Here is a 26574-nt window from a genome sequence, read left to right as displayed (position 1 = left end):
AGTGATTGGTAAAAAAAATAAAAAGACGCGTTAACTCCCAACACACAATCACTACCACCACAGTTCACACACAGACGTCACACACACACCACACACCATCCACCCACCCGCCCACCCTCAACCGCGTGTTCCCTAAAACGCAGTGATGCACTCACTATTCAACAGCGCCCTCCCAACTCAGACGCATCAGTGGAACTAAACTAGACAAAGATCCCCCGTATAGCCTGTCACGCACGGACTTCTTGGAGGCAAGGGTTGTCGGGGGAGTCGCGGCGTTGCACGCGATGGGGTGGCGTGACCAGCACCACGGCCCCCGGAACGACGATTTTTTTTTGTTTTGCACACCGCCGTGCAGAGTACTAATTTGAGGCTGAGTCGATCTAGGGGAGGCGCGGGATCGGTTCAGATAATCGTTATCGCCGCTGTTGGTGGCCGTGAGCGGGAATCGAACTCGTGTCGCAAGGTTCGTAGCGCAGCGCGCTAACCGCTGCACTACCGCTCCCCACACGCACACGCGCGCGCGCGCGTGTGCGTGCAGACGCAAGCACTCGCGACGACTACTTGTAAGCTGTTATATTATTATGATGATTACAAACTCCAGAGTCTAGAAGTTCCCCCCCCCCGCACATCCACCCCTCTGCCCTCTCAACTCTAAACTCCACACTCGCTCAAGTCACTCACTCCATCCCCTGCGCCGCCTCCTGCTCCGCAACCTCCTCCTCCTCCTCTCGCCTTTATCACCCCTCAACCTCGCCCCCCCCCACACCCACCCACCCACCCCGCCTCTCAACCAAAAACCAAAGCGCCCTCTGCTCCCACCCAACACCGCTGCCCCTCCCTCTTCTCATCCCCCCCCCCCCCCCCGAATTGCAAAGCAACAACGCAAAAAAGAACGACAGCGCGCGAGAGAGAGCGAGAGAGGAGGAGGAGGAGAGTGCGGGGCTTAGCGTGGGTGCATCGAAGGTTTGAGCTTGTGTTAGCAACGGCGGTGGACCTGCGTGTGTGTTTTTTTTTCCGAGGAGGAGGAGGAGAGGGGGGTGGTGGTGGTGGTGGTGGAGGAGGAAAACGGGGTGGTGGGGGGGCATAGGAGAGAAAGAGATAGAGAGAGAGAGGCACACACAGAGAGAGAGAGAGAGACACGAATATTCATTGAGTACTGCACACGCCGTAAGGGTAAGGGGAAGGCATTGCCTTTTGCTCCTTATTGATTCGGCAATCATAACAATTGTCTAATCACCACTGTCCATACATTGCCAGTCGCACTATTTATTCATAGTTAGCAGTGTTCGCCCTTGAATAATAATACAACGATCAGAGAACGGAGCGGACGAAGCGACATCCACGAGAACATCAACATCATCAGCAGCAGCATCAGCAGCAGCATCATCATCAGCAGCAGCAGCATCATCAGTAGCAGCAGCATCATCATCAGCGGCAACTCTTTTTTTTTAATCATCCCAGCCAGCAATGTCCTTTTCTCAAATAACGTGTCAATACATCCCAGTAGGATCATCGGTCTCGGCACAAACTGGTGGAGCTTTGTTCGTTGATCGACTGTCATCCCAAAACGCGGCATCATCAATCTCATCATCATCATCATCAGCAGCAGCAGCAGCAGCGGCGGCGGCGGCATCAGCAACTTCTTCATCATCATCATCAGCAGCAGCAGCAGCGGCAACGTCGTCATCATCATCATCATCATCCGCAGCAGCGGCAGCAGCAGCGGCAGCGGCGGCAGCAGCGGTGTCATCATCCCAGCAGGCAGGAGGATCGCAGTGCCGGGAGTTTCAAATGAATTCATCGGCAGCTGCCGCGGCCGTGCTGGGGCTGTACGGCTCTCCGTACGCGGCGCAGGCGTACGGGGCCTTCCTGCCGTACACGGCGGCCGAACTCAGCGTCTTCTCGCAGTTGGTGAGTTGCACGAGTGAGCGAGTGAGTGCTGCGCTCGTCTGTCAGCCTGTGTCTGTTGTGCGTGTGTGGGGAGCGGTAAGTGTAGCGGTTAGCGCGCTGCGCTACAAACCCGGCGACACCGGGTTCGATTCCCGCGCCACGGCCAACACCAGTGACGATTTATCTGAACCGGTCCTGGGCCTCCCCTAGGTCGACTCAGCCTCAAGTGAGTACCTGGTGCGGTGTGTAAACATCGTAAACTAGGGAGACAAAGGCGGCCGGGCTTGGTGCTGGCCACCCACCCCCTCGTGTGCCGTGCCAGCCTTCATAGGTGCTCGCTAACAGCACTTGCCCCTACAGTCTGTTAAGGCTATACGGGGGATCTTTGTGTGTCACCGTGGTAGTGTCGTGGTTAGCCGCCGCACTGCGCCACGAACCCGGCGACTCGAGTTCGATTCCAGCTCACGGCGAATACCAGCGGCGAATATCTGGACCGCTCCTGGGCCTGCCCTAGGTCGACTCAGCCTCGAAATGAGCAACCTGGTGCAATGTGTAAGCATCTCCACTCGGAAGACAAAGGCGGGCGGGCGTGGTGTTGACCACCGCACCCATTCGTGTGCCGTGTCGGCCTTCATAGGTACTCGCTAACAGCACTTGCCCCAACAATCTGTTCAGGCTATACGGAGGATCTTTGTTTGTGTTGTCCGCGTGCGAATGTGCGGATCGTTGGTGTCGTGGTGAGCACTCTGCGCTAGGGACGCGGCCTTTCCGAGTTCAATTCCCGCTGGTTGCGGTCTGTGAAACATCGCCAACGGGGAGACAAAGGCGGCCGGGCGTGGTGCTGGCTACTCACCGCCTCGTGTGTCACAGTTGGCGGCCTTCGTAGGCGCTGCTCGCTAACAGCACTTGCCCCCTAGAGTCTGCTAAGGCTACACGGGGGACCTTTGGATGATGTAAGAGTGGATGGAGGGAGGCGAAAAATATTCGAACCGGTCCTGGGCCTTCTCGCCCTTCGCCTAGGACGGCTCGGCCGTCAACGAACACCACCGGTGCGGTGCGTCTAAGCAATCGGCACTTGGGGAGACAAAGGCGGCCGAGCGTGGTGTTGGACAAACCACACCCGCTCGTCTATTCGTAGGCGCTCGCTAGCAGCAACTTGCCCCAAACGGCCACTTGAGGTCCATTACGGAGCAACTTTGCCTCTTTGTTCGTGTGCAGCTTCGTGTGGTCATCTCGCCCACAGTTTGGCTCGTGTCGCGGTGAGCGCGCTGCGTTACGAACCACACGCTACACGAGTTCGACTCCGGCTCGCGGTCAACTTACGAATGTGGCCGAAGCGGTCCCACGAGGGCGACTAAATAGGTCCCTCTGGCAGAGCGTGTGCAAGTGCCGGGCGCGCTGGGAGACAAAGGCGGTCGGGCGTGGTGCTGGCCACAAGACTCCGCCGTGCCAGCCTCAATAGGTGCTCGCTAACAGCGCTATTTTGCTTTGTTTGTGTAGTGCGTGGGTGATATGTGTACGTGTGTGTGTGGTGCTGTACAGATGTGTATATACAAACACACACATACATACACATCTACGTGTGTGTGGTACAAACACATAATCTATACAGCTGTGTGTGCGTTGTGAGCAAAACACATTCATATATCTATGTGTGTGTATTATTTTGTGTTTGTGCATATGTGGTGTTCGCTAGCAGAACTTGCCCCAACAGTCTGTTAAGGCTACACGGAGGATCTTTGTCTTTGCGTATGTGTGGTGTGTACAGTGTTGTACATATACATTAACCCAATGCACACGTGTTCGATGATAACAATACGTGCAATATATGCCCTACCTCTAATAATACACAAACTACTCTACATAAAAACACGTGTACAAACTACTAACTATATACATATTCTATATCAGGAACTTGGGCAAAAGTTTTACGAAAGTTAATTAACTGACTACATATATATACTATGCACAAACATCCACGCAACAAATATTCTATGTTCACGTATTACATTGACTATTTATACACGCATCTACTAAATATAAATGTGTATAAACAATACGTGTATTACGTAGAGGTGCTATGCATTCGTATATTAAATGTTTCACGTATTTGTCGAATTGCACAGTATACTACCTTGCTGCAGACGCATATACGATACTTAATAAATGTGCGTGCATACACCTCCACGTGCAGCGACTAACTCGACACGTACACAAACAGGCAGTTTAAATTATACCACACAGACACACACGTTTTGATGGTACCGCAAAAGACTAGCAGTTTGATTTAGTCAACATTAGGCCCGCTGCTTTTATTAATTCGCCCGTTAATTAAAACAAGAGACGAAAACTCTGCAAAGTCCACATGAACTGACCACTCGGCATGTGCGAGGTTGTGCACACAGAGTCACAGTGTACGGGGGCATAGACGCAGGGAAGAAGAGGAGATCTTGAGTGAGTATGTGAGTGAGTATGTGAGTGAGTATGTGAGTGAGTATGTGAGTGAGTAGGTAGGTGAGTGAGTAAATGAGTAGGTGAGTGAGTGGGTAGGTGAGTGAGTATGGGAGTGAGTAGGTAGGTAGGTGAGTGAGTGAGTGGGTGAGTGAGTGAGTGGGTAAGTTAGTAGGTGGGTAAGTGAGTGAGTAAGTGAGTAGGTGAGTGAGTGGGTAGGTGAGTATGTGAGTGAGTAGGTAGGTGAGTGAGTAGGTGAGTAGGTGAGTGAGCGGGTAGGTGAGGTCGGTGAGTAGCAGGATGACACTCTATATACACAGAGCGATAGTACAGTAACGTTATGCGTATTTTCGATAAACAAAGTTTATGGAAGTCTTTCACCATTATTTTACACTCAAAAATAAAGTAAAGTAATGAATAAATACACTGACATTTATAAATAATCCATTCGTCTATTTACAGGACTATATAAATTAATATAACATTTATTTTTTTCGCTACGTTTCCTTTATTTACGCAAGTTTTTTTAACGTTACATTAAATCTACGCGGTATGAAATACAACGTTATTTTCAGGAGGAAATTGTCTTTGTTGACGTAGCGAATGGCGCGCGTCACGATGCGTGCATAGGATGGCGCGATAACTTACGAAGGCTGGGAACGCATCCTGGCAGCACGCGTGTTATAAGTTGTTCAACGTACGACGTTTCGATATACGTGCGAACGAAGGCTGGGGAAACGCACCGGCTTGTGGACACCCTGAAGCAAATACGAACGGAGTGGAACCAGATTGTAACTGGACGTGTGTGGGAAAAAAAATGCTTGAAAGCTTTTCGGATTCCTCACGTATTGATACTTATTCTGAGTTGTGACGTTCTGACAACAACGCAAGGGAATGACGTGATCCCAGCGAAGTGAGATTTCACTGAGTTGGCACCCGAGTACACACAGACAAAGATCCCCCGTGTAGCCTTCACAGACTGTTGGGGCAAGTGCTGTTAGCGAGCATCTATTAAGGCCAGTGTATGCTCACACACACACACACACTCGCTCACGTAGTTAAATTCTACGCGAATGTCCTTGTACACCCATGAACAAAATAAAAAATAGACACGCTGCACTAAAACACACACACGCACACAAAAACCGACTACGCACCAATAAACGATTTTTATAATGAATATATTGTTTTGAAAGTGACGTAACTCTCTATAAAAACTAATTGACGTGTGTCGTTCACTGACGGCAGATCGCGCGACGTTGAATAATTTAACGCTCAGTAAAATAAAACAATATATACACACACACACAGATGGCGATCCATTTACAGATACCCCACAGATGCTGTTCTTGCACTCAGTTTCCCGAGCCACCACTCGTCTCCCGCCAACCTCGAGATCACTCGCTGGACAATTTTAGCGCCGTCCGCTCTGCAAAGAGACACGAGGCCATCGCCGCCTTCCCCAGACGACGTTCAATCCGCTCAGAGGAGACAAAGCAAAAGATGTGGCAATTTGGCGGTGGGGTATCTGTAAATGGATCGGCCTGTCCCAGTTTTCAGTTGTCGATAAAAAAAGGAATACGGACGTTCGATTGAATCGTTGAACACGTAGCGGCAGGCTTTCGCGACCAATATCATCCATAAAAGAGGGGTTTGTTTTGGGTTAGGTCGCGTAAATGGATAAATGTGTCGTGGAAACCCGCCACCACCCGACACAGCCAACTCTGGCTGTCGCCTGATGAAGCTGGTTGTAATTAGTGGCGAAACGTCGTACTCAGATTGTAAATGTTGTGGCTTGGCTCTCCAACACACCGGTTAGTGCTGTACTAGTGACGAATTGGCCACGTTCTGTTTACGTGACAACCCTTACTAGTTGGCCGTGTCGAGTGGTGGAGGGTTTAACGACACATTTATATATTTACGCGACCTAACCCAAAAAAACACCTCTACTATGGACGATTGAATCGTCATCGCTGCCACGGCGGATACGGTGGCGACAACACGCGCGCGGCGTTTGGAGGAGAAAGATAATTTCTTCCGAGATAGCCAATGCACCACCAAGTAGGGTCCTCGCCCGAAACGTCACACCGCTGTACGTACGCACGTACGGAGCTGATGTGAAGGATGCTGCTGGATTTAGGGGGTGGACGAATTGACCATACTTCACCACGCGAGCCATTGGCGGGGTGGTGGAGGCTGCGGGGAACTTAGACGCGGGAACATAGAAGACACAGTACAACGAAAAATTCGGCCCGCACGGTCGCCTATGAAGGCAAATTGGTGTATATCCATGCGCCAGGAGGGTTAGTAGTGCCATTGGTGAGTGAGGAGGCGAGTTAGTGAGTGAGTAGGTGAGTGAGTGGGCGAGTAGGTGAGTGAGTAGGTGAGTGAGTGGGTGTGTGAGTAGGTGAGTGAGGAGGTGAGTGGGTGAGTGAGTAGGTGAGTGAGGAGGTGAGTGAGGAGGTGAGTTAGGAGGTGAGTAGGTGAGTGAGGAGGTGAGTGGGTGAGTGAGGAGATGAGTCAGTGGGTGAGTGAGTAGGTGAGTGAGTAGGTGAATGAGTGGGTGAGTGAGTAGGTGAGTGAGTAGGTGAGCGAGTGAGTATGTGGGTGAGTAAGTAGGTGAGTGAATGAGTGAATAAGTGAGTAGGTGAGTGAGGAGGTGAGTGAGTAGGTGAGGGAGTAGGTGAGTGAATGACTGAGTAGGTGAGTGAGGAAATGAATTAGTAGGTGCGTGAGTGAGTGAGTGAGTAGGTGACTGAAGAAGTTAGTAGGTGAGTGAGCGGATGAGTGAGTGAGAAGGTGAGTGAGTAGGTGAGTGGGTAGGTGAGTCAGGCTCGCTTGCAATCAGCGCACCGTCGATACGGGGGCGAGGCACACGTGGGGTAGAGGACGTGACGCGCTCGGGCTAAACGGCGTCACTCGAGCTGTCCGGAGAGCTCGCTACGGCTCCATATGGGGGAGGGGAGGGGGTGATGATGGTCGATAAACTTCTAACTATTTATATTTTATTTGACCAGGTAATGCCCACTGAGCTATATATAAAAAAATAACTATCTTTTTTTTGGGAGCAATCTGGCCACAAATGAGTGCTCAACGAAGTGACGTATTGTCATCGTGTGGACATTTATAGCAGGGCCGGTAGCCAAACGATCTAAACGCGCGACGGCGAAACTCGATGTGGAGGTGGGGGGGGAAGCCGGAGGACTCCAGCGTCCACGGAGAGAGAGACACGCACAGCAGACGCCAGGGTCGGCATCGAACCCTCGACCTCCTGTGTACCAGGCGAGGTAGTTAACATATCCTAGCCACCCTGATGATGATGATGATGAGAGAGAGAGACGCAAACTTCAAATATACAGCAGCAGGCGTCAGGGTCGGCATCAAACCCATGACCTCCTGTGTACCAGGCGAGGGAGTTAACATCTCCTAGCCACCGTGATGATGATGAGAGAGAGACACGCAAACTTCAAATATACAGCAGCAGGCGTCAGGGTCGGCATCGAACCCACGACCTCCTGTGTACCAGGCGAGGGAGTTAACATCTCCTAGCCACTGGCTGATGGTCGAGGATTATGGCGTAAGCGGCGGGCGATAGATGGAACGCGTCTGAGAGTTCGTCCACGGAAGGGAGATGGAGCGACCAATATTCCGTGCCTCGACGTGTCGAGGCAGATTATGAATTGCATGGCGGGTGGCGGAAGGAGGGGTGACCTTCATCCAGCAGTGGATGGACCATGGCTCCTGATGATGATGATGATGATGCGATATAAACAAGACAAAGTTTAACCCGTACCCGAATAGCCTTCAAACAGACTGTTGGGGCAAGTGCTCTTCGCGAGCACTTGTGAAGGCCGGCACTTTGACACACGAGGGTCATGGATGGTCGCCACCACGCCCGGCCGAATTTGTCTCTCCCAGTGGCGACGTTTCGCAACACCCATCAGCACGTACTCGTTCAAGGCTGAGTCGACCTAGGGGTGAGGCCCGGGACGGGTTCAGATATAAACGTTGTACATAAACGCACTCGCTGGACGTCAAACACGCCGAGCGAGAGAGAGAGAGAGATCGCTGTGGTTAGCAGGGAATGGATTTGAGACAGCAACATAAAAAAAACACTGAAAATATTTTACTGATGTGATCATAGACGCGACCGTGTGGGGTGGTGGGGGGGGAGGATACGTAATATTTGATTATTTAACGTGTATTTTTTTTATTACATGTGTTTAAATGTGAATGTTACCAACAGTTAACTATTTTTTTTTACCCACGTCTGCTTTAACTAATTGTCTCAATGGCAGTGCGGTGTCATTATCGCGCAGTGGATTTCGGTTATTGTTTTATCAGTGAGCAAACAGATATGGACGTGGTATTTATATATATGTGTGTGTGTGTATTTCTCATATCAACAACCACAAGAAAAAATAACGAACGTGGATTGACCAACGTTCCGGGCACTGGCCTTTACACACACGCGCGCGTTACGTTGAATTGCCACTCTTCACTTGCGTGTGTAAATATCGCGATGAGTGGTGGCGCAGCAGTTAGCGCACGCGGCCACGTCGAGTGACGCCTTCACCGGTAGCCTTCCTCCGTCACCAAATCCGCATTGACCAGCGCGGTGAAGTATGGTCAATAACACTCCCCACTCTCCCCCCCCCCCCACTCTCCCACCCCCCCCCCCCACTCTCTCCCCCCATAATTGACGCGGCAATGAGAAGCCTTCATCCAGCAGTGGATTTATAAATACTTGCGATGTTTTTTTTCAATTGATTATCCCCGTGTACATTGTTATAATATATGAACACAGGTTTTGCGCGTGTAAAAAAAAAATGTTGATAGTATTAGTGGAAATAATTGAATAAGAATACTGCCTTTGTATTAATTCCAGCTGCACACATATACACATACTAATACATAGTTGAACTCGACATTTACATGGGTATAACATCGTAGTCTTCAGTTTATATTTTAAAAAGTCGTGTTTCTTATGTATACACACGTAAACAAATTGTTTAAATTAAGTAAAAGCCCCCTTTCTGAGAAATGCTATGTTATTGCTCTGTGTGTGTATATATATTCTAGATTATAAGTTTTCGTGACTGCAAGAATCCATACTCAGTGGTTTTTTCGGTAAAGTCACGTAGGTGAAAAATAAAAAATAAAGTGTGTATATATATTTATGATATCAACGTGCACCTAGCCTGGCACAAGCGCCGTGGTGACGTCACCGCCGCTTAGTGGCGAATGGCGGCTGTTGTTGTTTATTGATGTAAAAAAAAAAATCCCTGCCTCATGCTGTAGCTATTTGAGGTTTTAAATTAGAGTTCATATTAGACTATAATAATGTGGAATACATGTCCATTGGTTTATATGACTGAGATCAGATTTCCCATAAAGTGTAAAGGATCTCAACCCACTGAACTAGACGTGATTATGTATATATACAGTATACGTAGAGCAAAGATACCACTTCATGTGGTATACAGCTGTACACATATACTGTAACCACCCGTTCTGCATTGCTTATGTTTCGTTAAAACCATATATGGATATATGTTCGTGGAACAGCGATTAAACGCACAGCTATTACATTACCCGCATTATTATAGCATACGTAAATAATTGATTGTAGATACGAGTAATGTTTGGTGGTACACAATTGGGGATGCCTTCATCCAGCAGTGGATAGAGAATGTGCCGTGCTAATTCCTGTACGTGATCATCTGCTATTGACACATACTAGCCTAGAGCACCGTTAGTCGTATCATGATCACGTGCCCTGTTGTATATGGTTACAATTATCTACTGTAGATGCATTTATAATCACGCTGTATGTATAGTGCAATGCATAGCATGATACTTTATTTCGCAAATAAGTTTTGCTGGCTGGCTGGAGGGATGGACGAACGACCACCTCCAAAGGATATGCTGCTTATTGTTATATAATTGAAAGTATTTACAGTGGCATTGCGAATCTACTGCTGGATGAAGGCCTTCTCTCGCCGTGCGGGTCGTGATACGGGTGTTGTTTTGTTTATAGTTTGACCATACTTCACCGCGCTGGGCAATGCGCCTTCGTGAAGCGCTGCAAGAAACGTCACTCGTCATGATCGCGAATCGAACGTCTCACGTCGCCTCGGGGTCACCCAGATATAGCGTCGCGAACAACAACAACATCAACAACAACATCAACAACAACAACCTTCGTGTTACTCTGGCTCATCAGCAAGCGACTCGTGGATGGGGTTTCGTTCATTGTGGCTCTCATCAGCAGAGTCCGCGCGGCGGCTGGTCAGGATCACAGTGAAGGGGGGGGGGGGTTCCGATGTTGGTACGAGCACTCCATGCAAACTGTGGGACCCCATTCGATTAGGTATGATGATATACAGAGCCTGACCCATCTCGCGAGACCATACCATGCGTACGATCTCTCGCGCGGGGTCCGCAATTCACAAGCTATCGCAATCGGTTGCTTAAAACTCGGTTGCGCGCAGTTGCTCGACTCGGTTTTTGCGTGCGAACCGATTGGCTTCTACAGCAGCCGTCTCTGCAACCAAGTCGCGTGCAACTTGCGCAACCAGTTGCTCGCAGCGGATCGGAGCGATGTTTTATTATTATTGTTGTTGTTGTTGTTGTTGATGAAGATAAACAGTTTGCAGAGCGTACGCCCAGTGTGCCCCAGCAACAACGAGCACCTTCAAAGTTGTAATCGTATCAAGACCTGAATGATTCTAGTTCGTAGCGGCATCTTGAGAAGACAGAGAGGGTTGCGTGTGCGTGTGTGAGATGATGATGATAAGGAGCGCTAGTGTCGTGGGTTAGCGCACTGCGCTACGAACACCCCACCACCCTACCACCTCCCTACCTCCACCAAGTTCGATTCCCGCTCACGACCAAAATAATGAACAGTGGCGAGTAATATTTGAAGCGGGCCTGGGCCTCGCTTAGGTCGACTCAGCCTTAAATAAGTGCCCGACGCGGTGTGTAACGCATTAGCGCTGGGAAGACAAAGGCGGCCGGGCGTCGTGTTAGTCACCGACACGCCGGGCTTACATAAATAGGTGCTCGTTCACAGCACTTTGCCCAACAGTCTGTCAAGGCTATAAGGGGGATCTTCGTCTTTGTCGAGCGATGTGTGTGTGTGTGTTGCGTGTGTGACATTTGTAGATGCCAGCTATCGGCACTTGCCGCTCCCCCAACAGCCTGTGGAGGCTGTGTTACAGCTGTAGGAGGGGGGTGTTTGTCCTCCGTGTGTCGCGCTATCGGGGCGGAGTGCCGTTCCGGGAGACCGTCCGTCTGTCGCCCCCCGCCGGAAGCAACCGGTTTGCCGCGAGCAAAGTTGCTCGCAGCAAAGTTGCCCGCAACAACCAGGGGTCGCAGAGGAATGGTCCTGCCGTGCGTGCGGGCTACGATGCGCTCGTCCGGTCGTCCGCTCTGGAAGTCGCGCAAGTTTAATCAGCGCCCGAACCGCGACCGCTTTGTCCACATCTCAGCGAGCTGTTGCGCAACTTGGGGAATCTAACGGCGCAAACTCACGGTCCGATTCGACTCGTTGGAAATCTAACGCGTTGCGCGACCACGCGTTGACAACAGAGGCCGCGGTTCCAAACATGTCTGGGAAGATTTTGAAGTCGAAGTCGAGTTTGTGTCTCCTGCGAGCAACCGGTTGTGGAGACCTCCACATATTGAGTGATGCAGTTACACGCGAGATGAGTCGCATGCAACTTGCCGAGGTGTGAACCCACGAACGTATTCTGCTGGGAAGAAGAAAAAAAACCCACTTAAAACTAAATACGACAAGAAAGCTCACACGTGGAATGGACGTAAATATTATGATGATATAATTTACATTTTTGGGTGGTAAAACAAATACGTTAAATTGTTACGTATTTGTATCATTCATTCTGAAGGGGGGCATGTATAGTATCGTTGGCACGCCGTTTGTGGCGGTTGAGAGTCTGGTCTGTTGTTGTTTGAAACCCCAAAGCACCTTTTGGCTCACGTTGTTTTAAAATTTGCTGCTGCTGATGATGATGATGACGATCATCATCACCGCCATCGTCACGTCACATCAACGGTGGTGTCTGTGATGGCGACATTTCGTCTGTGGGACATTCATAATAATCCGATTTATCATCATTCAAAATGTGTAGATATATATGCATCACATATATACACAAAACAATTGTGTATATATGTGTATACGCGTTGGGGATTGTAAGCGTCGATAACATACACAACACACTCGCACATGTCTGCAAATACATTGTATCGCTCACGATTGTAACGTGAACTAACTAACCCCAAATGCATTAATATATTAATAGAACACGGATACATGTTTGCAGCAACATCATCAGCAGCAGCAACAGGAGCAATCAACACCATCGTGATCAGTACTAGCAGTACCCATCATCATCATCAGCAGCAGCATCATTATATCCATCATCAACACGAGTTCTCATGGCAACCATCATCATCATCATCATCTGCGCCGGAGTAAAATGCGAGGTGGCCCGGTATGGGAATCGAACTTAAATGTTCTCTACTCGATACATCGGGTCTACTGTGTGTTTTAGCGACACCTGCGTTGCGATCACCAAACTACCCGAGTTCGACGATTCCCGCTCACGGCTAGCATCAGTTTGCGAGTGATACCTGAAACGGGCCTGCCTGGATCACCCTCATTCCCAGCTACCTGCCCGTAACGACCAGAGTGGTGAAGTATGGTCGAACAATGATTCCCCCGTGACCAACACGGCGTGGTAGGGGAGCCGATGATTATTGTATTGATTTTACCACGGTACTGATGAACACAAATATATGAACGTAATTTAGTCAAATGTTATTAACTTCAGAGCAGTATGTTTTACGCGCGTGTATTTTAGACTTAAATAATATCACTCTTTCGGTGAAACTTTTTAAACATCGTTTTTATAGAAACGACCAATTCATACGGTTACATGCAAATCGCGTGTTTTGTATGATGATGATCTGTCCCGGAAACGTTTTAAAAACTAACAAAAAACATTATTTCCAAATAATTTCCAATAATTTTTTGTTCTTTTTTTTGGAACTCCGAAAGAGTTGAACGGCTGAAACGTTGATTCGGTTCCGTTCGCGACACGCCGATCGAACGGACGAACACGCAAATAATAACGACACGAGGCCCATCGTCTGTGAACCGAGTAACTCGCCTCTAGTGGAGTGTGACGCTAAAGCCGATGCAAAGCGAGTAAAAAGCTCTGTTGACAGCGCTTTGTTAATAAGCGCAACACGTTGTGTGTGTGCGTGTGTGTGCGTGCATATATATGTTAATGGAGCCGACGTTTTAGGTTAGGGCCCATAATTCAGAGACTATGTTCGCTTTACATAGCCACAAATAAAACTAGCTTCAGATAAACTGGCGTGATTTTTTTCTGTTGGGGGCAAGTGATTCTGAGCGATCTAGAACCACGCCCGGCCGCCTTTGTCTTCCCCCCACCCCACCCCTCGTCCCTCCCCGTGCTATACATTTCCATCGTGTGGATTTTTCCATCGTGTGGAAATGTATAGCGGCCGAATACTCGAAACGCGTGACGTTGATTTTAAATGCGGAGGGAAAAATCGGAGGACCCGGAGAAAAATCCACGCGACCACGTGGGGAGAGACACCGCAAACTCCAAATATACAGCAGCAACAGGCGTCAGGGTCGGGATCGAACCCACGACCTCCTGTGTACCAGGTGAGGTCGTTAACATCTCCTAGCCACCGTGATGATGAGAGAGAGAGAGAGACACCGCAGACTCCAAATATACAGCAGCAGACGTCAGGGTCTGGATCGAATCCACGACCTCCTGTATACCAGGCAAGGTAGTTAACATCTCGTCGCGCTGTTAAGCTAATCACCGCGCCACCGCTCCCCTAATGCACACACGCACGCACACTCAGTACATGAGGCTGGGGGGGGGGGGACGCAGCGTTAAGTAACAATAACAATTTAAATGGGCAATTTGACCCCATTAGCGGACTATTAGCGTGGCCAGAGCAAACGAAAGGGGCGACTCGAACTCGACACGCGGCACCCAACGATTCGTCTGTGACGTGTAATGACGAAGCATCGTCGTCATAATCATCGTCGTCATAATCATCGTCGTCATAATCATCATCATCGTCGTCGTCGTCGGACATGATCGATCCACTGCTAGACGACGGCCACCCCCAACAAAGAGGCCCCTTGGCGTCTCACACGATCCCTGCGGATGCAACGAATCCGCCCAGCAGTCGCGCACGTGCTGATTCCATCGCTCCATCTCCCACGGTGGACTTGCGCGGACACTGTCTGTCTCTCTGTCTCGCTGTCTCTCTGTCTGTCTGTCTCTCTTTCTTTCTCTCGCTGTCTCTCTGTCTCTCGCTGTCTCTCGCTGTCTCTCTGTCTCTCTTTCTGTCTCTCTCTCTCTGTCTCTCTGTCTGTCTCTCTCTTTGTCTCTCTGTCTGTCTCTCTCTCTGTCTCTCTGTCTCGCTGTCTCTCTCTCTGTCTCTCTGTCTCGCTGTCTCTCACTGTCTCTGTCTCTGTATCCCTGTCTTTCTCGCTGTCTCTCACTGTCTCTGTCTCTCTGTCTCTGTCTCTCTGTCTCTCTCGCTGTCTCTGTCTCTCTGTCTCTCTCTTTCGGATGCGTTCCACTCCTCGGCTAATCGAGGGCGACCGATCAACTTGCGCCTTGGTCTAAGTGCAGTCGTGTATTATATACTGTACCTATAGCCGGCACCGTCAACAACATACGCAGCAAAGTAAGGCATCAAAAAATATATTAATATAATTAAAATATAAAATCCAAAAAAATCGCTTATTGAACTGTTAAGGGAAAGGTAACGTGATGGGACAATTCGGCTTTGGCACGTCACGGCTAAAGGGATCGATGATGGTGCCGGTGTTCGAGACTAACGACGGAGCGCAAGCCCAAGGAGGGAGCAGCAGCAGCAACAACAACAACAACAAACAACAGCAACACGCCCGACAGGACGTCCGCCGCGGAGATGGAGCGACAGATCGCCACGAATTCAGTCGGACGCTGAATGAATCGATCGCTAGAGCGCGTGGGAGGCGAGCAGACAGCTTGGGAGATAGATAGAGAGACAGATAGACATCATCCAGCAGTGGATACATCATGACTGGTGGTGACGATGATGATCACAAAAGCCCGTGGCGGGTTTTTCGTCCGCTTTCAATCGGCTTCATCGTCACACTCCACCAGAGACGATTTTCTCGCTTGTTACCGACACAAGCGAGCACTGTGCACGTGCAAGCACCCCTCGTGTGCCGCGCCGGACCTTCACAAGTTGCTGCTGCTGCTGCTCGCTTACAGCACTTGCCCCCCCCCCCCCAAAAAAGTCTGTCGAGGCTACACGGGGGATCTTTGTCTTTGCGAGAGAGAGAGGAGTGTTGGGCGGGAGGCTTCGAGCTGTGATGTGGAACTTTAGGCTGAGCATGCTGCCCCCTACCGAGCGGCACGGAGAAACTTCGTAGCCGGAGACTTTTTGGGGACGCAAATTCGGAATGCAAGAGGCTCGATGGCATCGCTACCAGGGGATATGGCGGATTGTCCCAGCCTCCTTCGAGAAGAGAACTAGAATTTACACGTGGCGCGATCGTTCTTGTCTGTGCGCGCGTGCGTGGTGCGTGGGGAGCGGTGGTGTAGCGGTTAGCGCTACGCTGCGCTACGAACCTGGCGACCCGGGTTCGATTCCCGCTCACGGCCAACACCGGTGACTATTTTTTTGCACCGGTCCTGGGCCTCTCCTAGGTCGACTCAGCCTCAAATGAGTACCTGGTGCGATGTCGCCACCAGGGAGACAAAGGCGGCCGGGCGTGGTGTTGGCCACCCACCCCCTCGTGTGCCGTGCCGGCCTCAATAGGTTTTGCTACTCGCTAAAAGCAATTTGCCCCAACAGTCTGTTACAGGCGAAACAAAAAAAAGTGGGGTAATGTAACATCACGAAAAAGGGCCATTGTCTAAAACGTCACCTTTTATATTTTTTATTTCGTGTTATTGACGCATGCGTTTGGTTTTATCCATAAAACGGAACGCGTGGTTTGACCAATAACAAAAAATAAATTGCAACAGAATATATAGTTCAACATTTGTACGGCACATCACGCGGTTATATCTTCGCGAGCACGGAGTTGCTGCCCTTCACCGCCATGGAGACGGAGCGATGAAACCGGCACGCGCGACGGATCGTTGAATCACGAAACGTTGTAAGGGGGGGGGGGGGGGTGATGGTGGCGACTTGGGGGGAAGGGGGCAGGGTGATTGAGGGATTAATTCAGCAGTAGATAGACCATGGCTGGATGATTCAAGACGATTGCCCAACTGAGGACATTTTTTTTTAAATTGGTCTCGCCACTTGAACCGGTAACCGTGGAAGCGAATCGCTCCTCGCTTTGCCACGCTAATTGATCAAAGCGTGCCGTCTGCTGATATCAAAGAATGACGTTAAAGACTTCAGAAGTATGTTTGTTGTTGTTGTTGTTGTTATTCGCTCGCGTAGGGCATTATGGTCCTGCGATCGCGTTTCAGTGCGTTAAGCTGTGCGGATTTGGTTCAATGAAGGCCGTCGTACTTTAAAGAGGTGATGGATTCCAATGGTCCCACGTTTGGTTAAATCAAGGATGGTATTGAGGCCAATTTGCCCTCGTGATGATGATAATGATGATGATGTTGGTGTCTCTTACATCGATGAGGATGATTATGAATTTAACGATGATACCACGAATGAAGATGAAGACGATGACGATGATGATGACACTCATGATGATAGTGATGCTGCGATAAATGATGACGATGATGAATCAATAGATCACTGTTGATTATGGTGGTGATAAATTCCTAGATCAATTATGATAATGATGCTAATTACGATGATGATGATAATCATGTTGACAATTTTTAAAAACGCCAATTATTTACGAGAATCATTATGCCATCAACGATACTAATGACGACACCAATCATAATAATTACGAATACATCAATTATATTGATGACACCGATGTCATCAATTATAATATTGAGACCAATTATAATAATGATGATGATGATGCCGCAAATTCTAATATTGACACCAATTACCATCATCACCATCATGGTGCTTCTGACATCACCAATTACAATGACGATGATGCCATCAATGTCAATATTGACACCAATTACGATCATAATAATATTAATAATGATAGTGATGCTGACCATCAATAGCAATCAATGATGAATCATATCGATAACACGGCACCACCTTGATGTTCTTTTCCGTCTCTATCGCTCTCCCTCTCTCTCTCTCTCCCTCCGATCCAAGGGCTCTCATTACGAGATCAAGGACAGCCCAGGATTACAGCACTCCTCCTTCCCATACCCAACAGCCGCCTACTACAGCCCCTACGGCGGCTTCCAGTACACGGACCCATCCCGTCCCAAGAACGCGACCCGCGAGAGCACGGCGACGCTCAAGGCGTGGCTCAACGAGCACCGCAAAAACCCGTACCCCACCAAGGGCGAGAAGATCATGCTGGCCATCATCACCAAGATGACGCTGACGCAGGTCTCCACGTGGTTCGCCAACGCTCGCCGGCGTCTCAAGAAGGAGAACAAGGTGACGTGGGCCCCGCGGAGTCGTAGCGACGAAGAGGGACACTCGTGCGGCAGCGACGCCGAGGTGGATAGGAAGGAGGATGAGGAGGAGGAGGACGAGGAGGACGAGGCGGTGGGCGAGGAGGAGGCGGAAGAGGACGATGACGACGACGATGAAGAGATCGACTTGGAGAACATCGACATTGAGAAGTGCGAGGAGGAGGAGGACAGTGGAGACTTGAGCAGGGATGATCGCGACGGAGCGATGGAGGCCGACCTGAAGATGCGGGAGGTGGTCAAGGGACAGACTGCGCCCGGCATGAGAACGTCCCCAGCGAGCTGTCTCTCCTCCGAGGCTCCGACCGCGTCCAAGCCCGGCTCTCCTACTCTGGTGGTCATGAGTCAAGGGGCACCTCAACTGCTTCGACACCACCACCATCACCAGCAGCAGCAGCAGCATCATCAGCAACAGAATCCCAACGTTCAGCAGCAGCAGCAGCAGCAAGGTCATCGTGAGAGCCAGCCTGAGCCGGTGGGTCCCGCTCGGCCAAAAATCTGGTCGCTTGCCGAAACTGCCACCTCCCCGGATAGCCCACGACGGTCTCCCAGCAGCGTCACGCAACACACGTGCGGCCAGATCGGCGGGCCCTCGGCCTATCTCTACAGTCCAGCTGCAGCAGCAGCCATCCTTTGTAGCAAACTCCACCAACAAAGTCCTCAGCACAACCACCACCAGCACCAGCAGCAGCAGAATGGGCTTCACCACCACCACCACCACAACAACCACCACCATCAAACTCAACACCACCATCACCAAGGCCATCAGCAGCAGCAGCAGCAGCATCAGCAGCAGCAGAGTTTCCTGTTGAGGCAGGCGGAATTTTTGGGCATTGCGAGTCAGCGAGGTGGCACGGGAGTGGTCGCAGCGGCGGCGGCGGCGGCGGCCGGGTTTGTCGGCGTGGGTGTCAACGCGACGAACAGCCTCTACCAGGCGCCCAGCAACAGCCTCCAGTTGACCAGGGCTGCCCAAGGTGAGATTGATCACACGGCCGAGGCAGGGTTTGTCTTTGGACATCTTACGAGAAAAATAAATAAAAAACTCACAGAGCTGCATTAGCTCATCTGGATTCCCTCCACTGTAATCAATATTCTGGCGCAGATTTTTGTTCTCTCACTGTCGTTCCTTGCGTGGCTCTGCGCTGTGTTTGTTCGGCGCGCGATTGTCCGACGTTTTGTGCCACCGCCTGTCACGGGAGCTTCTCCGAAACGTTGAGTGATTTTTTTCTTCCGTTCCCGAAAAATGCTTTCCGGCACGTGGTGCGAAACGTCGGACAATCGCGGTGGGAAGCACGCGGCGCGAGGCGGAAATGAATGCAAGCCGTAAACACCCCGAGGGATGTGTGCATGTGTGTGTGTGTGTGTTGGACTTCTTTCGCACCGTATGTAGCCAACCGTGCTAATCGGAGGTGCCGCAGGAAGGAAAACAAACGCAACACAAAAAATCAGTTCTAAAGAAATGAGGTTTCAACCGAGTCGATGATTACTTATAAGCGGAATAGCTCCCAGTGGGTTCCTCATATCGGAAGGAAGAGCGTTCCAGACGGCCCATCTTAGAACGGGCTCGTGGCTGCCGACCATGTCGCAAGATAGCTGGGACAGAAGTTTGTGGAGTTTGTGGTTTTAATTGGTTTGAACACTTGTAAGTATAACAAACAGTAATGATACATATTAAATAATAATGATAAAAGACGACAAATACTTAATTCCACGTGTGTTTAAAGTGGCATTATTTACAGACAGTTATCGATAAAAAGCTGGATGAAGACCTCCCCATGGCCGTGTCAGTGGCGTGAGTTGTTTGCCCATACTTCACCACGCTGGTTGGCACGCGTTGGTAAGGTGGTGGGGGGGGGGAGAGTACAACCAACAGTGGCTGTCCTATGGATATGATGCAGCCTCACCATTGGAATGTGCAATTTCCTATAGTGGCTTATGTCTAGATAGGATAACAGCATTTTAAACAGACTTAAACAAAAAAAGTAAAAACATGTATTACCAGGATAAGTTTACATACAGGCTTGCGTTTGATGATATAAAACAAAGACACTGATTAAAAATAAACGTTTTCAAATCAATGTAAAGGTTCAGAGTATATCCTTGGCGTGCCCGTACGATTAATCTCTATCATCGCCGAACCTCTCCGACTGAGCCGCTGATCACAAAACAACTCAGTTAGACTCTGGTTAGCGGTCAATGCGTAGGCTATTACCAAAGTGTCCCGTGCACTATGGAGGGAATTAAAGACCTCCTAGCGAACCTCAGGGTCTCTCCAACAATGAGTTGCCCATCGAGAGCCAGAAACCAAAATCCTGTTGCCCAAAATATAAACTAAACTATTCTACATTTTTTTTCTTCTAGATTTGAAGCTTTCGTGACTGCAAGGATTCATACTCTTAGGTTTTTTCGGTAAAGTCACGTAGGTACAAAAATTCAATTTAAATTAATCAAAGTAATAATAGAAATAAAATAATAAATCACGACGTTTCGGAGGCAACACAAGTCTCCGTCATCAGGTGGGACCGTCACAGCCAGATTTACTGTATCAAGTTTTTTTTTTACTTTTATTAATTAAAAATATTTTTACCTACGTGACTTTACCGAAAAACCTAAGAGTATGTATTCTACATTTTACCTGGTAGCTCAACGAAGTGGGCTTATCATCACGTGAAATGTCACAGCAGTCGAATGCTCTAAACCCGTGTTTCTAAACGTGGATAGAAAACACCAGAGAACCTGGAGAGAAAAACATTTAATTTAGTTCTTTTCATTTATTTTATTTTTCACCTACGTGACTTCACCGAAAAAAACAAACAGTATGAATTCCTTGCAGTCACGAAAGCTTCAGATCTAGAATTAAATCCAAACGCCACCACGGGGGAGAGACAGAGAGACATGCAACCACCCCCTCTACCCCCACCGCCAAATATACAGGAATCGTCAGGGTCGAGATCGTACACCAGGACGGAGTGTAGTTGACATCTTGCCATCGTGTCGCCTCCAATCCACGACAAGAGGCGTGATTCGCTGCTACGATGCGATCTTGTGCGTGCTGCTTTATTAATTTTTGTTGCGTCACTCTTAACGAGAGTTTAGCATCGTCACGGGAGAGGTCCCAGCAGAACCGACCGTGAAGGAGGCATCCGAACACACAGTCGCAACCTCCCGGCCACTTTCTCGCAAGTCCAACAGAACCTACGACACCTGGCAAGCCTCCGGGCTGTTGGATCGCGCGTACGCGTGATATACGAACACGGGGGGGGGGGGGGGGGCTTAGGCCTCTCGCTTTGCATTTTCTTCTGAGATTCGACCGACTTCGGCCGCGTTCGGAGCGATTATTGGCATCGGCTTTGTGTCATTGATAGCAGCGTTAAACGTTGGCTCCACATTAAATTGGAATACTCTCGTTATTATTATGCTTCAACAATCGACGCAAATTTCCATTGTATAACGTTGATTTCAGATTGTAAAAGTGGTTTTTATTTTTAAAAATCAATAAACAGCTCCATGGAAACTTATTTTAAAACATAGGCACGCGTCTGCTGCTCGTAAGCGATTCGTCCGCTTTTTATTGGCTTCGGCGTCACACTCCGCGGGAGGTGAATTACTCGGTTCACCGATTACGATGACGACGTTGACGATGTGGAACTTCATCAGGCTGAGTCCCGCGCTCTATGAGTGAAACCAAATCAACCTCCGTTCAGTCGTTTCATGCCGGGACCCAGTTTTATAAATGAAATTAGATTGTCATGTTCCGTTTGTGCTATCGAAAGCATCGGCTGGGCTAACTAAATCTAAAACTTATCTCTTTAGCCCTTTGCAGAACATCAGTGTCCATTTACATCAGTTGTTTCTTATGCGAAAACACAATACGTGTTAAGATATGTACTGTGACAATGCAGGCGGTTTCGTGTGTGTGCGCAAAGACTAGATCATATCTGAATCGATCCTTCCCTAGGTCGACTCAGCCTCAAACGAGTAACCTGGTGCGGTGTGTAAATATCACAACGAGAAAGAGAGACAAAGGCGGTCGGGCGCGGTGCTGAACCAACCACCCCCTCGTGTGCCGTGCCGACCTTCATAGGTGCTGCTCGCTAACAGCACTTGCCCCCAACAGTCTGGTGACGCTACACGGGACATCTTTGTATTTGTCTGTATACTCTATATCATACCGATAGAGAGAGAACGTCGAGTGGGAGATGGAGCGATGAAATGAGCGCGTGTACCGATGCTCGGTGGATCGTTGCGAGGTAGCTTGGTGAGGCCATCGTCATGCCAGCAGCGGATTGACCGTGGCTGATGATGATGATGATACTTTAAGTTACTCATGGCAAGTGGTACATCGGATTGTTTTATTTTAATAATTAACTGTGACGCGTATTTTTGTTTTGTTTCATATAAAGAATCGCTGACCAGCCCTTCAACGATGAAAACCGCGTTCCAGCCGGTGCACAGACGGTAAGCACCAATTTATTTCGCAATTTCTTTCTGAATTTTTCAGCTTTGTAATAACGTATGTGGTGTACATTAATTTACAATGGGGTAGAGGGGGGAGGGGGGGAGGAGAGCGGTGGCGCAATGGTTAGCCTAACGAAGCGGCAGCTCTTCATGCGGCCACCTGAGTTCGATTCCAGACCAAGGCGAACGAGATGTGCAGACATCGGGTCGTGGGCATCTCCCCTCCCACCTTCGCCAACCCTCTGGCGCCCTAAGCGACGTGCTCGAAGTGCTGTCGAACAACTCACAATACAAATTCATCCAGCAGTGGATTGACAAATGGAGTCTAAATTCCTACCGTTGATACTATACGCAGAACGATTATATCAGTGATGCTATACGGCATAGCATAACTGCGGTGGGGGGGGGGGGGTGAACACGCGTCCTTAATATTGATACACTATTCAGTACTTCTTGGTTCTTTCGGTAAAGTCACGTAGAATGGCAATAATAAAATAATAAAATAATAAAAATGAAACGTAATAAAATAGTTCTCACGACGTTTCGGCCACAACGCAAGCAGCCGTCCTCAGGTGGAGAACAGGTCTGTCGAGAAGACAGACTCTGTCTTCTATTTTATTATGTTTTATTTTTATTATTTTATTATTTCCATTCTACGTGACTTTACCGAAAGAACCAAGAAGAAGAATCCCTGCAGTCACGAAAGCTTTAAATCGAAATATTCAGTACATTGCTGTACTTTATTAATTGCATGTACACCAACATGCAATGAAGGTGCAGCTGCCACTGGGGGTGCCCCTTTGAAATGAGTCGAGATTAAGATCGAGATTTTTATTTTTTTATTTCACTTTACGCTTTGTAACTTCATGAGATCTGTAAGCCGCGTGTCGTGCTGGAAGGAGGGAGCGGAGCCTCCGTCACAAAGCACAATTCATTTATCTAATTATTATGCATTGTCGTGAGCTTAATATCGATAGGAATCGATTAACCGAGACGTTCGCTGCACGCACTCACACGCGTATCGTGCTTAGCACAGAGGGGAGGGTTAACCCAACTTTACGAATGGGCTTTTTCAATATATCTATTTCAATATATGAAATGTCCTCGTGTAATTCTACAACATTTATTCATAGTTAATAATAATAATGATGATGATGAATGCAGTCTCGGTGTGGTGAAGTATGATCGATCAAATCGCCCTCCCCCACGACCCTCGTGGGTAAGGCCTTCATCCAGCAGTGGATTTACAGAAAGACTGTACACACATATAACGTGCAGTCCCATATATAGTCCCGTTGTGGACTGCATAGATATATCTCGTACGATTGCATACGCCATCACAATGCGTATATGTAATGTAAACAAACAGGTGACAACAATGGATGTATAAACACACACACACACAAGACAGTACTTATTGTGTCAGGTTTATATACTGCACGCCGTTAACAACGCAAACGACAAACACGCGCTCCGTTCGCTCTGCAAATCGCACGATACGTGCCGGACGCACAGGTAGTTCGCGTTTGGATGGACGGCACCCGTCTGTCATTCTCTGCCTGAGAATAGCTGCAAGGCATGTCGAGGCTTGGGCTCGCAGCTGGCTAACACGAGGTGTCGCGAAAGGCGATGGATCGTTGAATCCGTCTGTGCTGCACTTCGACAAGCGTGACTCGACCGCGTAGTCGGCGAATGCGGGGTCAGACGCGGGTGCATAGGAGTGCAGTACAATAGTTTGTGTTAATGTGCAAAGCAATGTGGTTTTTACCCCGTCCCAAAGTGCTATCCAGGTAGGAACCTGCTGAGCTTAACCCGAGATTTGACGAGAGGTCGACGGCATTCCTGTTGATTTGATGCGGATACCTACAAATATCCCCCGCTCAGAGCTAATGTTTACAACCACCGCATCAAGCACTTGTTTAGGGCTGAGTCGACCTAGGGGAGGACCCAGCAGCGGTGCAGATAATCGGCATTTCGTATTGGTCGTGAGCGCCAATCGAGCTCAGGATCGCCAGGTTCGAAGCACAGTACGCTTACCCCTACACCACCGCTCCCCGCACGTATATATAACAAAGACAAAGATGCCCCGTATAGCCTTAACATACTTTTGGGGCAAGTGCTGTTAGCGAGCATCACCTAAAAAGGCCGGCACGACACACGAGGGGGTGGGTGAAGAACACCACGCCAGACCGCCCTTGTCTCCCTAGTGGCGATGTTTACACATCGCACCATATACTCATTTGAGGCTGAGTCGATCTAGGGGAGGCCCAGGACCGTTTCAGATAATCGTCACTTGTGTTGACCGTGAGCGGGAATCGAACTCGGGTCGCCGGGGTTGTAACGCAGCGCGCTACCCGCTACATTTAACACACACACACACACATGTGCATGCTGCGTTTAAATTTGCAATGAATATTTTCCTTGGCCCGTCAACCCCCAGGAGGTGAGGGAGGAAGGGGCTGGGGGGGAGTGCGAGGTGGCTTGTGGGTATTTTTCCGGAACTCAGCCCCTGGACAGCTCCGGTTAAACGTGTAATTGTGAATTGTGAAATAATTAACGCGCATTCTCTTTGTGTTTGATTTGTCTTGTGTGTGTGTGTGTATATTGTCTTTATCTTCGCAGAACTCACACTGAGTTGGATGCGTCCGTAGGACTACCAGCGCTGTCGTCAGCCTGAAAACAAACATCAGAAATTCAAAATGGAAAGCATCCACACACACACACGCGCACGCACGCACGCACAAGAGAAGCAACATTTATAAAGGCACAGTGATATAAGAATAACAACATGAACACCGCAATACAGTAATACCCCGATGGTCGCGTCTCCCTTCTGCGTCGTTTAGTAATTACGTCGTCACTTTATTAACACCACCACCCGATTTGCGTCGCCTCAACCCCCCCACACTTACATCGCTGATGGCATCGTCGTCCATCCGCTCGCGTTATCTGTCGCCTTTCAGCCCCTTCGCCTCCACCACCCTCCCACTACCACGACTACTACCCTGTAAAATCGCTTCGATTTAACGTCGTTTCGATATGCGTCGTCATCGTCGCACATTTCGGGAACGCATCCCCGACGTAGACCGGGGTATTACTGTACCAGTTAATGGGGGGATAATTCAACTCGACAAACAGCGGTCTACAATTGTGTGAGCGTGTGTGTGTGTGTGTATTTTGAGGTTGGTAAATATGTACATTTGTTTGCTGTGTGTAATATCGGGGAATGTAGTAGCTATTGATTGATAACGACGACGATGATGATAATGCCCTACTGTTTAATGATTTGTAATTTAAATGATAATAAATAATGATATTGTAGTCCTGGATTTTATTTTAAAATGTGATCTGATTTCTCGATTTCTGATCCATCGGTTGACAATTATTGCTCTCACCGGTATTGTTACGATGGTTGTTTCTTTCTTCGTCCTGTCTGTATATAACGGTTTATAAATATATACACATATACATAGGTCACTAAAACTGTACATATTGACGCGGTGGACAATATTGTGGATGAAAATTGCCCTATATTTTTTTTAATAAATTTAACTGACGAATTTAGACGCACGCGACCACGGAGAGGCTTTGTCAACGTCAGCGCCGCGTGACGTCATTTCGTTTTGTGTTCATGTTGTGATTTGTGTGGGTTTTTTTGTTTTAGACTTTTTAAAAAATGGTATCGAGAGACAGAGCACGAATCTCCAATAGTGATATACGGACGTTCCAGACACGTTCATTATATTCGTGCGACTACGGACCGTATCGCACCTCTGTCTCCCGAAGTCCCTCTCGAAGTGGCGAGCGGCACGACGTCGCCACTGCCACCCATCGAATGAAACAAAGATCCCCCGTGTAGCCTTCAACATACTGTTGGGGCAAGTGCTGTGAGCGATTTGCACCGAGAAAGGCCGAGGGGCCAACACCACCCCTGCACGTCCGCCTTTGTCTCCCAAGTGGCGATGTTTACTACACCCCACAAGGTAATCGTTTTAAGGCTGAGTCGACCTCGGGGAGGCCCAGGAGCGGGTTAAGAGCATCGTCACTGGTGTCGGTGGTGGCCGTGAGCGGGACTCGAACTCAGACTGTCGGGTTCGAAGCGCAGCGCTCT

The 26574-nt window shown here is 49.0% G+C and overlaps 1 protein-coding gene across 1 annotated transcript; it reads left to right on the top strand.

Moving 5' to 3' along the window:
• Positions 1-1005: 1005 nt before the first annotated feature.
• Positions 1006-26027, top strand: LOC144732332 (uncharacterized). Its single transcript, XM_078613810.1, has 4 exons — positions 1006-1911; positions 17677-18979; positions 22409-22463; positions 25086-26027. Exons 1-4 carry the CDS (start codon positions 1468-1470, stop codon positions 25138-25140), a joined length of 1857 nt encoding a protein of 618 aa, XP_078469936.1. The 5' UTR covers positions 1006-1467; the 3' UTR covers positions 25141-26027.
• The last annotated feature ends 547 nt before the right edge of the window (positions 26028-26574 follow it).

The sequence above is a fragment of the Lampetra planeri genome, chromosome 42 (genome assembly GCF_965212315.1).
Source record: "Lampetra planeri chromosome 42, kcLamPlan1.2.h2, whole genome shotgun sequence".
NCBI lineage: Eukaryota > Metazoa > Chordata > Hyperoartia > Petromyzontiformes > Petromyzontidae > Lampetra > Lampetra planeri.
Note: the sequence above shows the minus strand (reverse complement) of the source record. Positions and strands in the feature narration are given on the sequence as shown.

Excerpts from the sequence above, each read along its gene's own strand:
- LOC144732332 (XM_078613810.1), top strand. The coding sequence starts at position 1,468 with ATGTCCTTTTCTCAAATAACGTGTCAATACATCCCAGTAGGATCATCG. Across the intron at positions 1,912-17,676 it reads TCAGCGTCTTCTCGCAGTTG|GGCTCTCATTACGAGATCAA; the intron begins GTGAGTTGCACG and ends CTCCGATCCAAG. Across the intron at positions 18,980-22,408 it reads GTTGACCAGGGCTGCCCAAG|AATCGCTGACCAGCCCTTCA; the intron begins GTGAGATTGATC and ends TTTCATATAAAG.